Below are 18,510 nucleotides of genomic sequence, written 5' to 3'. Positions count from 1 at the left end.
CAGACATCGCCGGAAATCAACCCGATCGAGTACGATTGGGTTGATTGACACCCCCTTGCTGGCGGCCTATTGACCGCGAGTCTGCAGGGGGCCGCGTTGCATCAGCAGCTCTTCTCAGATCAGACCTTGATAAATAGAGGCCAATGTCTTGTCTCCTCATAGCCCTCAAACCAGTCTCTCCTTTCTACCAATAACCTAGACCTTACTATATTTCAACATATAGTGAACTTTCTGTGCTACATCTAGTTTATGTTATTCATACCCTCATCTTGCAAATCACATTTTATTATCACAAGTCACAGTCGAATCCTTGACCAACCTTCTGACATTTTTTTAACCATGTTATCAGTCACCTCATGTTTCAACTTCCATCATCCTCTGTAGCTTTAAAACATTCATGAGCAGCATTCCCATATGCTTTCTGTATCAATCTATGGTCATTGTATATCAATTTCTACAAAGCTGTAGAATATAAATGTGAGCTGCTAGTAATCCAACTACTAGTTAATTATCAATATTATATTTTATATTTGTTATTAAAAATAAATAATGACTCTGTATACATATTATATATGGTTTTAAAATGAAATTTGCTTATATTCCATAATTATGTGTCACATTTATGTTACAAATTTCAGAATCCTTTTGTATGCAATCTAGTTATCTAGTTGCCTGAATTAATCTAAAAATGCAAAGGAAACTCAGTTGGAACCAATTACTCCATCATTCCACATGACCTTTAAAGTCGTCAATCCCCGGCCTAACCTTCTAACATTTAACAAATAACTTACTTGCTATAAATAAGAGTTACACATAACTTTGGTATAAAATTTGGCCGCAGCCATTTTATTAATAACATAAGTTAAATATTAGATAATAAAACATTTCCAAACATTTAAACAGAACATACCTGATGTTCATAAATAACATTCCACATCAAAACATACTGTCAATTCCCCACAGCGGTGCTAGTTCCCAAACCCACAAAAACAAGAAGGCCGTTATTCAAAAACTGGACTCAACTATATCCCCGTTGAGTCCGTCCAAGCACACCTCCACTTTAATAGGGAACCCCTTGTCCCTATAAAACCAGTTGCCCGCTCACCCCATGGAGAGGCAACTACTTAAAATCCTCGAAATCACTTGGCCATATTGCTTAACATATTTGTCTGGGAACTAGCACCCCTGCCTTGCTGCGACGAACACGAAACAAGGAAGGGACACCACGGATTCAGGGAGGGAGGGAGCACTTTCCACAGAAGTTTGATTATTAATCTGATGACAGATTCTCCCGTTCTTTCCTTAAAAGCGTAATAGCGCGTGCTAAGCCCGCCCCATTACAGGCACCCAACCAATCACACAATCGGCCTATTCCTCCAAGGTCAAAGCCCCTTCCCGTTACTTCGAATTCCCAGGGGCTCCCTTATGCTTATGTGAAGATGCTTAGATGCATGGGTGTTTTTAATATCACAAATGAGACCATTTGGGGGGAATGCTAAGCAATGCCTACAGCTTTTTGGTGTATTTTTTGTTTTGTTCTTTAACGCAAAGGTACACTGAACCCAAATGTTTTCTTTTGTGATTCAGATAGAGCATGAACTTTTAAGCAACTTTCTAATTTACTCCTACTATCAAATGTTCTTTATTCTCTTGGTATCTTTATTTGAAATGCAAGAATGTAAGTTTAGATGCCGGCCCATTTTTGGTGAACAACCTAGGTTGTCCTTGCTTATTGGTGGATAAATTCATCCACCGATCAAAAACTGCTGTCCAGAGGTCTGAACCAAGAAAAAAGCTTAGATGCCTTCTTTTTCATATAAAGATAGCAAGAGAACAAAGAAAAAATGATAAAAGGAGTAAATTAGAAAGTTGCTTAAACTTGCATGCTCTATCTGAATCCCGATTGAAATTTTTTGGGTTCAGTGTCCCTTTAAGGATCTGGTCTTTCTCTAGGGATTGTAGGATTAATAAAGCAGTGTTGCCGCTTTTTCCGGGGTGACCTGAAGGGAGGATATAATAGCGATATTAGTAGCAAGAAAAACATAAACGGCTGGCGGCATACATGGTACTTCATGGTCATTAAGGGTTTCAGCCATTAAAAGGAACATTAATCACTAAATCGCAGATATAATTAAATTGTTTAAGTGAAGATTAACCATGAGAATAATATGCAGATGTATTTTTCAATTATATGAGGTGCTTAAATATTGAAAAAAATTGTGTTAAGATTTAGTATCCATAAAGCTATGTGCACTGCTGTGTTGTAGCCTAACTTTCCTTCCATGCTAAGAACAATTAAGAACAGCTATAAATGGACTATTTCCGTGTGCAACCAATTACTGTGTGGGATATAGCAGTGTTTAGTCTGGAATCTTCAGGTCCTCTACTACCAGGTCTTGGAAGTCAACATTTTTTTTTTTTAAACAAACTTTATTGTAAGCAAATGTACGATATTGCATAAGTTTGTGGGTAACAATTTTGCCTGTTTTCCCTGTTGTGTTTTCCAATATATAGGTATTAGCCCCTTAGCTGCACTTAACATCAGAAGCAGTAAAAGGTGCTTCACTTCTCCACACACCTTAGGAAGCTTGAGGTATATTAAGTGATTTGGGTTGGGTTTGATGGTGACCTCAAGGACTCTGCCCATTTCTGTTGGCACTTCGTCCCAAAAAGAACAATTGTAGGGGCAAGACCACCACACATGGAGAAGTGTGCCCTCCCCTCGGCAGCCCCTCCAGCCCTCCCCGTTAGTATTTGGATACATTTTTTTAATCCTCTGAGGGGTCAGGTACAAACGACTCAGACATTGTAGTGCATTTCCTGAATTTTAGCTGTTATCAAAGTCTTCTTGGCCTTCTCAATTATTTTATACCATTCCTTAATCTCTATAGTTTGTCCTAGCTTGTTGTGCCAGGCATGTACATATGAAGGTAGATTAGAATCTCCCCTTGTAAGAAGGATTTTATAAAATTGTGAGATTAAGTGTTTTGGGGGCTGGTGTGCTACACATAGGCTCTCGAAGGGAGTTTTTTGTCTGTTAAAGTGTGTTTTATTCCTATGTGATGAGTAGTAATGAGTACGCTGTGCCATCCAAAAGCAGGAGAATGTGTAACCATCCCTTTCTGCAAGCTCGGCCTGTGGTTTAATTTTCCCATGGTGTAGGACGTGTGCTATTGTGTTGTCAGTCAAGAAGTACAAGTGTGCGGGAACCCGCGTGCCACGTCCAAATCCAATATCTGGATTTTCTCTTATAGGGGTCAGAAGAGAGCAGGGAGAGGAAATAATGGCCCCCCATTCAAATTAGCCTGTCCCACATTGAGAATACTTCCTGTAGTAGTGGATAGTGCTCAATCAGACCGGGGCGGCGATACGGTGCCACCCATTCCAGGGATACAACATTCTCCCCTTGTAGTATCTCACAGTCTGTGTCCATGCTTTGTCCTTAGGGTTACGACACCATTCAACTAGTAGGGTAGGAAAAATCCAATTGGTTGATTAAATCAACCAATCTGATTTTTTCATACCTTAATTCCGATTGGCTGATAGAATCCTATCAGTCAATTGGAATTCGAGGGACGCCATCTTGGATGACGTCATTTAAAGGAACCTTCATTCTTCATTAGGACTTCGATTGAAGAGGATGGCTCCGCGTTGGCTGGATAGATGATGGCTCCACTCCGCTCTGGAAGGATGAAGATAGAAGATGCCGCCTGGATGAAGATGTTTGTCGGTCTGGATGTCCTCTTCTGCCCCATCGGTGCCCGGCTGGGTGAACATGGCTCAAGGTAGGGTGATCTTCAATGGGGTAGTGTTAGGTGGTGGGTTGTAATGTTAGGGGGGTATTGTATTTCTTTTTTTTACAGGTAAAAGAGCTGATTACTTTGGAGCAATGCCCTGCAAAAAGCCCTTTTAAAGGCTGGTAAAAGAGCTGATTACTTTGTAATTTATTTTAGGATAGGGAATTTTATTATTTTGGGGGGCTTTTTTATTTTATTAGGGGGATTAGATTAGGTGTAATTAGATTAAACTTCTTGTAATATTTTTTTATTTTTTGTAATTTTTAGTGTTTGTTTTTTTGTAATATAGTTTTGTTTATTTAATTGAATTTTATTTTAGATAATTGTAGTTAATTTATTTAATTAATTTATTGATAGTGTAGTGTTAGGTGTATTTGTAGCTTAGGTTAGGATTTATTTTACAGGTAATTTTGTAATTATTTTAACTAGGTAGCTATTAAATAGTTATGAACTATTTAATAGCTTTTGTACCTAGTTAAAATAAATACAAAGTTGCTTGTAAAATAAATATAAATCCTAAAATAGCTACAATGTAACTATTAGTTATATTGTAGCTATATTAGGGTTTATTTTATAGGTAAGTATTTAGTTTTAAATAGGAATAATTTATTTAATTATAGTAATTTTATTTAGATTTATTAAAAATATATTTAAGTTAGGGGGTGTTAGGGTTAGACTTAGGTTTAGCGGTTAATACATTTAATATAGTAGCGGCGACGTTGGGGGCGGCAGATTAGTGGTTAATAATTGTAGGTAGGTGGCGGTGACGTTGGGGGCGGCAGATTAGGGGTTAATAAATATAATATAGGTGTCGGTGAGGTTATGGACAGCAGATTAGGGGTTCATAGGGATAATGTAGGTGGCGGCGATGTCCGGAGCAGCAGATTAGGGGTTAATAGTATAATGCGGGTAGCGACGATGTTGAGGTTTTTTTTTCAGCCGTCTCATCCCCATTATTTCCTATGGGGAAATTGTGCACGAGCACGTTTTGTCAGCTTACCGCTACCGTAAGCAACGCTGGTATTACATGTAGAAGTGGCGCTAAATGTGCTCAACGCTCACTTTTCTGAGGCTAACGCTGCCATTCAGAAAAAAAAGGAGCGTTAGCACCGCAAGTTTTTACCGACAAAACTTGTAATCTAGCCGTATGTCTCCAGAATGGTGTTTGAGATCTTTTAAGACAATTCCGTGTTTATTGCGACTATTTAGGCCCTTGGCGTTTACTTTAAGAAGAGTTAAATTTGGTGTATGTGCTGTACGTGGTCGATACAAAGAAATATATTTTCAGAAGCATGATATACTTTTGGATATGAGACCTGGAATTCAAGTAAGATGTTGACCATTTCCTACACACAACATTATGAACAAAAAAGGAACAATAATTAGAAAGCATAATAAAATCAGTGATAATAACAATCGTGTATAGAAACATCTCAACACAAAAGAGGGATGCATCATGGTCGACCATCCCCAAAGTTTTAATATTTAATGGGAGATGGGGGGTAGTAGAACGTCTAACTAAACTGGTTATTTACATCTAAACCTCATAACCTTATGATGTATAAAGCTATAACTACATTTTCGGTTAACCTGGGACTATAGACAAGCTGCAGCGAGGGCCGAGGCCCATGGGAACTCATAACTTGGCGTTGATAACAATGGGTATCATAAATAAGAAACAGGAAAAAAAAAAAAAACATTTGCGTAAGCATGTCATAACTTTAAGGCAGTATAAGATAAATCAGAAATTATGCTTTCTCTTCAAATGAAAAGTCTATCAGCGTACAGCTGTCCATAACGTGAGAGAGGAAGCATTGAATCAAAACAAGAATACAGGGTCTCACCACTTTCTTGATAGGGAAAGATCAAGTTATCTGTTCTTCAGGGTTTGTTGGTGGAGAGGTGGTTCTGTCCTTGCTTTTACCGTGTTGAACTTTATGCCATCTGGAGGATTGAGCTTTGGATATTCCATGTGTTGCAAGACTACTTTGTGAGATATTTGCAGAGGGTCTTGGGTGGGGGCTTCTATGTCCAGTCCCAAACTTGTCGCAAGAGTCTCCAAATCTTGCAGGCCTTTATAGATATGTGTGGTGCCATCTTTAGAGACTGTTAGGCTAAAGGGGAAGCCCCATCTGTATTTAATGCATTTATCCTTCAGAGCTTTAGTGAGGAACCAAACCTCTCTTTTTTAAATTGTGGCAGGGCATAATAAATAAATAAATTTGTATACTGTGATTGAGATACTGTATTTGTGGGGTTTGTTGTGCTTTTAGCCATATCTCCTCCTTGTCTTTGAATATTAAGAAGCGGGTTATAACGTTTCTAGGTGGTGAGTTGGATGAAGCTGCTCTTAAGGCTCTGTGAGCCCTGTCCAACTCTACCGGTGGGGCTTGCGGGTTAGCCTTGATATATTGGAACAGGCCTTGCATATAGTCGTGGAGGTCTGGGGGTTGAACAGTTTCCGGTATTCCGCAGAACCGTAGATTGTTTCTACGGCTCCTATTTTCAAGGTCTTCGACCTTATCTTGAAGTGCATCTATTTTGGAGTCCTGTATTGTAGCTTGTGTGCCAATGTTGCTAACCATTTCATTTAAAGTATCTTGAGTTTCCTTAACCTCCTCCATCCTGTGGCCTATATCCGTGATGTCTTTCTGAATAGAGGACAACTCAGATTTTATTAGTGATCTCAAGAAATCAAAGTTATCTTTACTGGGGAGGTTTGCTATGTCAGCCTTAAGTTGCTCGGCGTAGTCAGCCGTTATGGCTGCTTAAGAGGTAGCAGTTTCTGAGGCCTTGCTTCTCGCAGTGGAAGAGTCAGGCATATTGCTGCATAGAGGTTCCTGTGCAGGGAAGAAGGTGCTGACAGAGACTGGCATACTGGCGTTGGTTTTTAGGCCCTTTTCCACTCTTGTTGATTTCTTTCCCACCATGCGGTTAGATGTAATGAGGAGTAAGCTCCTTCGCTTGAATGGTGCAGGATGTCTGAAAGGAGATGCTTTATCGCAGTTTAAACATAGGTGATCCGGAAAAGTAGTTAGGTGTCAGAATGGTGCCACTTCACTCTGCAATGGCATGTTAAGGGTTAAATGTTCATTATTAATAACTGCCTATAACTAGGTATACATATGCCTACTAAGAGGCTGTGTCCTTTGTATTGTAAAAGTCCCAGGTTAGGAAATTTCAGGAGATGCTGTGACAGCCAGTTATCATGGTCTCACTGTAGCTCTTTTTCTTTTGTTACAGATTTACCCCTATAAAACATTAGGAGTGTGCTTTAGCTTGTTGAACTGGGGTAGTTGGAGCTATACTTATTTACCGGTAGGTGTGATTTAAGTTTTCTACGGGCTTTAGCATGCTAGTGCTTATTGAGCAAGTATGTACTGGTAGCGTTAAAGTTTTACCTTATGTCCCCAGGATACATCGTATATGTTCAGCGTGCGGTCCTCATGCGGCTCTTAGCAGTTGCAGCAGGGTGGGTCTGCTTGTTAATTTGGAGCTGTACGGGGCATTAGCTGCTGATGTCTGCCTAATTCATGTTCCAGCGTGCAGCATGGATTCAGGTTGCTGCGACAGGCCTGTAATGCGATGCGCGCCTAATGGCATGTTTTAGCGTGTCATACGGCTCCGGAGCAACAGGAAAAAGGGCTCTGCTAAGTCAGGGCATGACCCGCTGCCAAAATATATTGTAGCAGAGAGGTTCCTCGCTAGATTGGTAGGTCAGGAGGATGAAAATCAGCCACTTTTGCACTGAGCTCATTCACACAGCGGCCAAGCTCCGCCTCCTATGTTAGTGTTTTTTAATTTTTGTAATGTTAGTTTTTTTTGTAATTTAACATTTTTAAATAATGTTAGTTTTTTTTTTAGTTTAAGCTTAGGTTTTAATTTTGTTTTACAGGTATTTAAGGTAGTTAGTTTATTTTTACTTTCATTTAGGTGTATTTTAATTGGGGTTAAGTTAGGGGGGAGTATAGGTTAGGGGGTTTAGATATTAGTTTAATACTTTGCATTGCGGGAGGATGGCGGTTTAGGGGTTAATAGTTTTCTTTAGTGGTTGCGATGTGGGGGGATGGTGGTTTAGGGGCTAGTAGATTTTTTAGTGTTTGTGATGCAGGGGAATGGCGGTTTAGGGGTTAATATATTTATTTAGTGTTTACGATGCAGGGGGTGGCAGTTTAGAGGTAAATAGATATATTTAGTGTTTGCGATGCAGGGTGATGGCGGTTTAGGGGTTAATATATTTATTTAGTGTTTGCGATGTGGGGGGTGGCAGTTTAGGGGTTAATAGACTTATTTAGATACTTAGCGATGTGGGGGGATGGTGGTTTAAAATAACTTTATTTAGTGTTTACGATGTGGGAGGATGGCGGTTTATGGGTTATTAACTTTATTTAGTGTTTGCGATGTGGGGGCATGGTGGTTTAGGGGTTATTACACTTGGGGCTTATGGTAGGGTGTTTTTGGGCCAATTTTTTTTCTCCGTAGACTTCAATGGGGAATGCGATCGCAGGTGTTTTTGGGGAATACGTGCACGGCGCACACGCCAAATCAGAAATTGGTTTGCATGCAGTATGTGGCTTAACACAGCATAAAACACGCAAAAAGTAAGTTATTTTAAAACTTTTAATGGCAGCACAATGGAAATTGCAAAAAAGCCACAATGCGCACGGTGTGTTGCTCATGAGCGATAAGGGGGTTATCACAGCTCTTCGCGTGCTTCGGAAGTAGTACATGTATTGCAAGTTGAAAGTAAACATATTTGCTCAAGCGCAATTGAAATTAACTTGCATAGAGATAGCACAGCTTTAGAGATCTGTTTAGCTGTTATGCTCAACTAAAAAGTTGCATAAAACACATTAAAAATACATTTAAAAGTACAGTTACAATCATAATAACACTTTATAGTAAAAAAATATTGCAATAAAAAGTTATAAGGGCTCAAAGGTATGAGGTATCAGGTATCAGGATTGTGAAGGGCTTTAACATACAGTAGATCTACATGTCTAAATATGTTTATATATATCATTTCAAAAAATGATAGACATATATATAGGTGCATTGGAGCCCATTGCAGTCGAGGAGCTGAAAACATGTAAAATCATATTTATGCAACATTCATATTTAATAACGGTTTGATTTTAACTATGTATTTAATGCAAATATTTCCTATTCCAATGTTCTTCACATAAGGTAATATATTCTAAGTATTTATAAATATATATATATATATATTACCTAAAAACCGCTATCTATAGAAATATGTATTTAAGAATAAATAGAACATATTCTTCTATCTGAAGAACATTTTAATGTGAAATATTAATATTTCATGTCAGGTTAGAGTACTTGAGAAAACGCTATTGGGTTTGCGCTTGAGTATGGGTGTTTTTTCCCCAACATTTTTTAGAATCCATTGAAGTTTAGTGGTGGAATACGTTCACACATTCATGGAGGCCGACTTAACAAGGGCCGAATGGCCCCTGTTCCCCTTGTTCCTGCGCGAGCCTTCAGGCTTGCCCGAAACAGCAGTTAAGAAGCAGCGGTCTCCTTAACTTCTTGACTGGTCCACTGCAGACATAAATCCGCCCGATCCTATATGATACACCCCCTGCAAGAGGCCGCAAATCTGCAGGGGGTGGCATTGCACAAGCAGTTCACTAGCGATGTCTGGCTGTAGCGTATCATGTCCGCCAGACATTGTTAAATCTGCCCCATGGTATTCGAAGTTTGGCATTACGTGTGCGTTGGGTTAGCCCTTGTGTGCAAACTTTTACTTTCAACTTGTAATAAGCATGCTACCCTATGCACGCAAAAAAGCTTACTGTTAGCAGAGTTAACGACCAAGAGCAATAACTAGTGCTCCACTCATAATCTAGCTCTAAACGTTTACTAGTGCTCAAGATGCATGGAAGGTTTTTTTCCCTATCTAGATATGCTCAAATGGGAAGAAGCCAAGAGAACAAGGTAGAATTCAGAATTAAAGTAAACTAGAATGTTTTTTTGAAATTGCAAGCTCTGGATCATGGCATTTTAATTTCCCATATCCCTTTAACATGCATGACTGTTATATGACAGTTAAATTAGTAGTCTTTTTAATTGTTATATTATATATTATACACATACACACACACGGCATATATACGTATATATATATATAAAGCAAAGTCAATAGAATAGGCACTCCATATTCCAAAGGTCCATCAGCTCCCAGGATGCACTTCCAAGAAAATATCCAAGTGTAACAATGATGAAAAAGGCACTCACTGGTATTAGTAGTATTAGAGGTATTATTAGTAAAACATACCATGTTATGTTTTACTACTAATACCAGTGAGTGCCTTTTTCATCATTGTTACACACACACATATATATATATATATATATATATATATAAATATAAATATATATCTTTTAAAATTATGGGGAGGGAAGGTAATATTAAAATCCTCCACTATGTACACAATGTAGAAATAATAACTCATTATGTAGTCCATTAAAATATCTGGACAAGTTTTGTTTCCAATGTAGCAAAGAATTTGGGGTAAGACATGTAAATGAGGTTCCCAATGTCTAACGTTTTTGCTACAATCTGCTTGTAGGCAGATTTCCTTTAAGTTCTTTATTGCTGTACTAACCCTGGATAAGCATAAAAGCTGTGTATACAGCAGTGCTATAGTTTAAAGGGAATCTGCCTAATTACAGAATGTAGCAAAAAAGTGAGACCTCATTTACATGTCTTACCCAGAATCCTTTGTTGCTTTGGAAATTCAATTAGAATTTTGCATGGGATTCGTTATGTTACCTGTTTGGGAGCATGAAGCAGCTCCTGAGCTGTTGAGGTTGCAACAATAGCCTTGTTATTTGCTGTGCTAGACTGAAGATAGAGTGACAGTCCAGAGACAAGCTGCACTCCCAGGTCTGTTATTGTCACTTTGTCATCCAGCACTGTCACTGTCTTTTCTGCCAGGATGGAATCGGAAAGAGGGGACATCACCTTCAACAGACAAAGAGACTGATTTAATAATAAGCAGACATATCCATTATTTATACTCAGATTCCTTCAGAGCGACCAAGCTAGAATAAACAAAAACTATATTTCTTATGACCCTGTCTTATTATATAGCCAGAAAGAATTAGAAGAGAACATTAACCACTCTTATGCTGAATAAGCATAGACACCCAGTTAATAATTTACCATAAATCTCTACAGTGAAATTAACCTGCAAAGACATCCTGTATATTTTTTCCATAATTATCTGAATTTTCATTGTTCAAAATGCCAAGCCATTCAATTTGCATAGTATCTGTATTTTTGCAGCTTAAGGCCATTTATTAAAACAATACTAAGCTCTATGCCAAGCTGTTGGACCTACTAAACAAAGGGGGAGGGGGGGGGCACAGGTGATTGGTTGTTAGTGCTTCTGTAAAACTTTTTGGCAGCCCACAACATCACTGCACTCCAACAGGAGAGTGACAGGGAAAGGTAGAGCTAGAAAATAAAAATAGCATTATACAAAAAGAGCCAGTTTCCAATATTCTTAATTGTTTGAACATTCAACTCTTTATTCATTAAAGTGAAACTTATTAATTACATTAGGAGTGATTTCCCAACATATTAGTGACTTGGTGATATAAAATAATAATAATCAGGGGAAATTTTCTCTCTGGAGTGGTCATTGCAATCTTACTAAATCTGGAGAAGCTTCTACATATGTCTCTGGATTTTGAAATGTAATTATGCATTGCTGATTGGTGTACAGTGGTGAAAATACTGCACAGAACTTTGCTGACAGTATTCACAATCTTTGTATTACTACAGCACAGCTTGTGAATGTTTTACTTACATAGGTTATAACTTATTCTACAATCAGTAGCCTGTATGGAAAGCTAATATAATCAGCTAAAGATGAAGCCCATTGGTTAGGGTTATAGATAAGAAAAACAAATCATGTACTTGTATTGTTGTCATGCCAACTTCCCGTCCAATCAGGAGTCTTCCATCTTGCAGCTTTGCTATGTGAGGCTCTTCGAGTTTCATGAAGTCTGTTACCATATCTGTCACATCAAACTGCCATTCTGAGCCCAGCAAGAACATCAGTTGTCCTAGAGGACTTGAATCCTCAGCAACAAACTGTGTGAGAACACGAACCATTGCATGTTGGTATTGAAGTGAGCATCCTCTACCTCTGCGTTCATCCTCCTCCTCATCATCACTGTCTCTTGTTGGTCTGAAAAGCATTCAAATGCAGGGCTTAAAGAGTATGTACAAAATAATCATTATGACTCTTTATTCTGAAAATACTTCAATTAAAATCCAGGCTTTTATTACTTAACGTTCTTAATACATTTTCTGTCACTATTATGTTATAACATATTTTATTTTGCTATTGATTATTAGGCATGAACATTCATTTGTTATTTGTGAAACACACAAATATCTGGATAAGACTAATAAATCCAGCATGAAAAATAGCCAAATGTCACTGCCCATGGTCCTATTCAGTAGGCACATGTCTATTGATTATAGTTAGTTAAAGGGACACAAAACCCACATTTTTCTTTCATGATTCAGATAGAGCATGCAATTATAAGCAACTTTCTAATTTATACAATAAATATACAATTAGTTGCACTCTTTATTTAATTGAATATCAACATGTAATTTGGTTGCAGTGTGCTGGCAGTCATCATATGAAAATATAAACCAAAGTAAATAGATAAGAGCAGTATAAAAATATTCAGCTGCCAAAGAATGACACTGCCGCACCAATGCTTAATTGTAACAATTGTAGCCTTTATTGTGTGAGTGTAATAAGAACTACCTTACTGCTCTATTTACTTTGGTTTATATAAAATTTCTAATTTACTCCTATTATAATTTTTTCTTCGTTCTCTTGCTATCTTTACTTGAAAAAGCAGGAATGTAAGCATAGTAGCATACCCATTTGTGGTCCAGCAACTGGGTAGCAGGGTATATTGGATGTATTTGGGTGTGAAGTGTACCACAATATGTGAATAAAGTGGTAACATCCTTATTGAAGAAACCGGGTGCAAGTTATTTCTTTGGAGTATATATATATGTTTGAAGAATTCAGAGTTCAGGAGAAAAAAACCTCTGGTTTAAATCAGAGATCACACAAAAATGACTAACACTTACAAAGAGACTGCCTGTTATTTAGTAATTTATATATACAGTAGATCATTCTTGTTAAGAGTAATTTTATACATTTAGCTGCAACACATTGCTACCCAGTGATCCAATAAGATGCCGGGAAATGCTTAAGGATATTTTTATTTACTGAACATTCAAAGGCCGAAAGTAAACACATATGGTAATAGAGTTTAAGTTCTCATTCAAAAAAAGAAATAGGAAATCGCAGGTTTTTTTAAAGTAATGGAAATTGGAAATGTTAACGCCTAAAGCTTGTGCTGTTAAATGAAGAACTCCTGGTTAAGATGGTGCAGTCATTTTTCTATTTGCTCTAGCAAGCTGTGTATTTGGTAAATAACAAAGTGTTAGTCTCTCAGATATTTAATACGAGAGAGCATAATCAGGAGTCACCCTGACTTTCTCACATTTGATTAGGACTCAGCTTTCGCATCAATGCAAGTTTTTTTTTACATTTGATTATAAGTGCTGATTCCTCACAAGTGTTAAATAAAAAAACGTCGCATGTGTCACAAAATTGCTGATAAACTAGTGACTGGACAATAAAATAGACAGCTTAATAAACCTCTGTTTGAGTTCTGAAACAGAATAATAGAAATACTTTGTATGAAATGTGTTCATAAAGCATTGCAGTGATTTCTGTTACTGAAACTTACTTTATGAAAGAGACTCACCTTCTGTTGGAAATTATAGGCACTCTCCATCCTTTGATTTGACTGAGTTCAGTATCAGATATGTCTAGCTGGAGAGGCAGCCGTGGTACCCAGATAGTTATCTGAAGGGGTGCACTCAAATACTGGTATGTGAAATTCACCATCATGCCAACCTTGCCTTTCATTTCCTTTCCATTCACAAACACATAGTCACATCTCTCTGACACCTGCACATATATTAAAAGTAGCAATATTATTCAATCCACATTTGTATTAATCACAGTATCAATACACACAAATTAATTACATTTTGTTTAGTGCATTTATTTATTCAATGTCAGTAGTGTATGTAGCAAGGGTATATATAAAATATCTTGTACAAAACCTGTATAGTATTTTCAATGCCTTGCTAAACAAATGATGTTCCTAAGTGATTTACAGCCACTAATACATAATTAGTATAATGAGAGTTTTTATTACTGGTTTAGCTGTATGGCATATTAAATAGAGTAGCTGTTATATAAAGGAGCTATTCCTTATATTTAATTTAATTATATCCATTGTTAGCATATTATTTGGTCCCGTATTATTATAAGCAGCAACCTTCCTATTTGCATACTCCAGCTTGACTGCTTGATATAATTGACAGGTGAAAGAGAGAATAAACAATACAATATGCATATTATTGTCATATGCACATTACTGCTAAAGTTTAAAGCATTCATAAAGAAATCTCTATAAAAATCATGAATTGTTTCCCTATTATGATTAAGTTGCTCTAAAAAGGCAAATAATTACTTGTGAAAAAATAAGCAATATAATATTCATAGTGAAGTTTATTTTTCCTATGTTACCATACTGTTCATGGTACTGCCTAGACAATAGGTATTAATCAATAAAAACTGTACAAATATGTACATATAAATAAACAGTTTTTTTATATTGTATGTCATTGACACTTTACATTTTAGTAGCAACATTAAATGAATGCCTGCTTTTGCCTAGATTTATATGGCTACAAATATTTTTTATTTAGTATAATATATCATTTTGAAAGAGACCATGACAATACAAAATGCCCTTTTTGTATTTTTAATAAAGGCTTCTAGCTGGGAAAGGACCATGGGAAACACAAATGCATTTCTCTGTGTGTCAGAAGATAGGGGTCTGAAGTGTGCCTACAAGCCTGCACATTATTTATGGGTTGCTGGCATGCTATGCAAACGCAGACACTTGCACATCTCTTCTCTTGAATTTGTAATAAGATCTACTTTTTCAGCAGAGCAGAAAAACTAGCGTTCGTTAGAAGTGTACAGCCAATCATCAGAACTTTCTGACAAGAGCGTCACCTTGAGGACAAAACACCGAAACAAGACGTGAAAGCTGCCTCTTATGTTCAGAGATATTTTTTTCTATAGATGCTGAAAATATATAGCAAAGGAATATATCCTAATTCAGAAGAGCATGCCATTTATCATACTGTCTATAGAAATATCATTAAGCAGTATTCTAGAGGAAGTGGAAAAACCTTTACCCTGTGCATAGAAAGTGACGTACTCTAGCATGGTTATTTACATTAGAATGTAGAGTGTTTGCAACCCGTGAATTGTTTATGTGAGTTCCAATAAAGAATGTTGTATTTTTTTTTCTGTAACTATGTTCTTGTCACTTCTACTTTAATGAACCATAGTTCCACAATGGTCTCAGTTTGAGAGCTCAGTAGTGCTAAACCCCACCCACTTGGGTTGTCAGATTTCTGAAAAACAAACAACAATGCTAATTAGCATAAATTTGCATAAATAATACAACATACAAAACTGAAGATGCAATTTAAATATTGTATAGCCAATTAGCACATCTAGGCAAGTATCCCTGGCTTGTTTTCCCCAGAAGTGTTCTGTAATACATTTTTACCAATGCATCAAAGAACTCTGGGTGAGATATGCAAATGAGATATACAACATCTCATACTTTTTGCTTTCACTACTGTGTTTAACCACAAAAATCCCCTTATGGGGTAGGTGCAGCAAAAACAAAACCACTTCTGGACAGCCATTTTAAGCTCATTAGCTTTTATCAGCAAAAATTAGGTTTGATTTGCTGCCAAGTCTAGCTTATTTCCAGGGCAAAAGCCATATTCATTTAAGTTATGAGAAATATGCAAGGTATGAGGGAAAGAGGAGATGTGAAATATTAAGGGCTAGATTACAAGCACTATTTAGTGCTTTCCCTCAAGAACTAACACTGCCAGAAGTAACATTTTTGCAAGCGCAGGTTAGCTTTTATATTACAGTTTTAATGTAAACATTTGAAACCTGACGTGCGTTAACTAAAGGACTTTGAATATATAGGCTAATTTCTAAGCCTTTATAGGCCGCCTCTTATCTGAATGCATTTGACAGTTTTCACAGCTAGTGGGCGTTAGTTCATGTGTGCCATATAGATAACATTGTGCTCATGCCAGTGGAGTTACTTATGAGAGGGCGCTGAATGTAAGTCTGTCAAAATAACTGAAATAAGGGGGCAGTCTGCAGAGGCTTAGATACAAGGTAATCACAGAGGTAAAAAGTATATTAATATAACTGTGTTAGTTCTACAGAACTGGGGAATGGGTAATAAAGAGATTATCTATCCTTTTAAACTATAAAAATTCTGGAGTAGACTGTCCCTTTAAACCCACAACACTATTCCTGACAGGAGTTATTAATCTTGTGCATTCCAATGTTCTTCACATTAAGGAAAATGTATTTTTTTTTATAGATATTTCTATATATATCTATATATACCTATATCTGTATATATATTCATACAGATATATAGGTATAGATATATATTTTACATTAACATCATTAAATACATACAGAAATATATATATATAAAAAAAATATATGTGAAGAGTATAGGAATGTAAAATTTGTGTAACACGCTTCGGGTTTCATGCTGTAGGTCTAGCATGGTGTCGGGTTAGTGGACATGAAGAATTAGTTATCCTAAGGTGCGTTATGTAAATATTAATTATAAAATTTAAAAACAGTATTCATAATAATTATAAATTATATAGTTACTGTAAAATATACATATATATTCAAATGATTTGTTTTAATATTTAAGAACACCTATAATAATTATTTACATTATTATTATTTTTTAATATTAATACTTTTTTGTCTGAGGAAAGGGATTTTGGTACCAAAACGTCACCACCTAAAATACATTTTTGGAGATGTTGAAATCTTTTTGCCATTAGCCTCTACACTTACTGTCAGTGAGAGTGCAAATCGTAACTTTGTCTATATATATATGTATATATATATACATTTTGGGCTATGTGCTAAAAATATTGTTTAAAAGGATATTATAAATCCATGAAAGGGCAAGGATACGCTATTCCTCTAGAGCTGTAGAAACCCGATTAGTAATTAGACTGTTATTTCTGAAATGGATAAATGGGTGCAGAGAGAGAGAGAGATTAGAGAGGAACAGTGAAAGTGGAGAAGAAAATAGAGATAAGAGAGAGTGGAGAAATAAAAGAGTGAAGAAATATGAGAGAGGGGAAATAAAGAGTGTAAAGAAAAGCTATGGCTTGAGAAAGAAGGAAGAGGGTAAAAGTGAAATTGAAGAGAGGAGAGAGTGGAGAATTAATTAATTAATTAATTAAGAGATAGAAGGGAGAAATGATCATTTTTAGAACAAAATCTCTAGGTCTACTTTGACTGTCAGCACTCTTTCTACACTCTCTCAGTGACATTATTTAATTTGTTATGGTATAAAATAAAAATTACTGCACAATAATGTGTTTTACAATGGCTAAACATATGCAAAGAGGGGGTGGAATAGTGGGTGTGGTGTGGACAGATAGTGGGTTGGATCAGAAGTGGCGAGTGACATTTTGGCTTGGCTAGTAGGTTGGGACTGGAAATTTTGAGCCCTGTATATATATATATATATATATATATATATATATATATATATATATATATATATATATATATATATACTGCATATATATGTGTGTGTGTGTGTGTCTAGTGTGTCTATACATGTTTATACTGTATATGTGTTTGTATGTATATATAATATATGAATATACATATATAAATACATACACACATATATATATATATATATATATATTTATATATGCAGCCATACGCATATATAGGCAAACACACATATATATATATATATATATATATATATATATTTATATATTATAGCCCTTTGCAGTCAGCTACACGGCCATATACCATATACCTTTAAACCCTTATAAAAAAAAAAATGCATTAAAATGACAGTCTAGTCAAAATTAAACTTTCAAGATTCAGATAGGACTGCAATTTGAAACAACTTTCCAATTTACTTTTATCATCAAATTTGTTTTGTTCTCTGTTTTTTGTTAAAAGCTAAACCTAGGTAGGCTCATATGCACTGGAAGGCCACCTCTTATCTCATTAGTGCATTAAGCGACGCGTTTCTCGGGGTAACCCCGTTTCCTCAGGCTTGGAAATGGGGATACCCCCGAGAAACGCGTCACTTTCTATCTCTGTATGCTATAGGAGATTTGATTTTTACACACCCAGCTGTAATTTGTTACATTGCTGGCCATTTTATTTTGTACAATAAATGCTAGTTTTACTATCTTACCAAGACTGGTGTGTGTATCAATCTCCTCTCAAGTAACCCAAGGGCTGTTTAGCCTTTCTCCCCCGCTCCAATTCGCAGGAAGCCATCCAGGCAAGGGTTGCCGTTCAGGAGATCCACTGTTACCAGACATCATCACGGGGATTTATTCACACAGCCAGCTGGTTTGCTGATTGAATACCAGCCCGCTTCTAATAGGCACAAGAGAGGGCCTTTACGTTTGTGAGTACCCTGTATCTTGCTCAGTTTGTTT

The 18,510-nt window shown here is 36.6% G+C and overlaps 1 protein-coding gene across 1 annotated transcript in view; it reads right to left on the bottom strand.

The window, feature by feature from the left end:
• TMEM132C (transmembrane protein 132C) overlaps positions 1 to 18,510 on the bottom strand; it is a 563,570-nt gene that overhangs the window by 23,141 nt on the left and 521,919 nt on the right. The window contains exons 7-9 of the mRNA XM_053699778.1: positions 13,638 to 13,843; positions 11,749 to 12,022; positions 10,597 to 10,788 (exon numbers count right to left, since the gene is read on the bottom strand). Coding sequence (XP_053555753.1) covers positions 10,597 to 10,788; positions 11,749 to 12,022; positions 13,638 to 13,843 — 672 coding nt within the window. The remainder of the gene's footprint in view (positions 1 to 10,596; positions 10,789 to 11,748; positions 12,023 to 13,637; positions 13,844 to 18,510) is intronic.

Source organism: Bombina bombina, chromosome 2, assembly GCF_027579735.1.
Source record: "Bombina bombina isolate aBomBom1 chromosome 2, aBomBom1.pri, whole genome shotgun sequence".
Lineage (NCBI taxonomy): Eukaryota > Metazoa > Chordata > Amphibia > Anura > Bombinatoridae > Bombina > Bombina bombina.
Note: the sequence above shows the minus strand (reverse complement) of the source record. Positions and strands in the feature narration are given on the sequence as shown.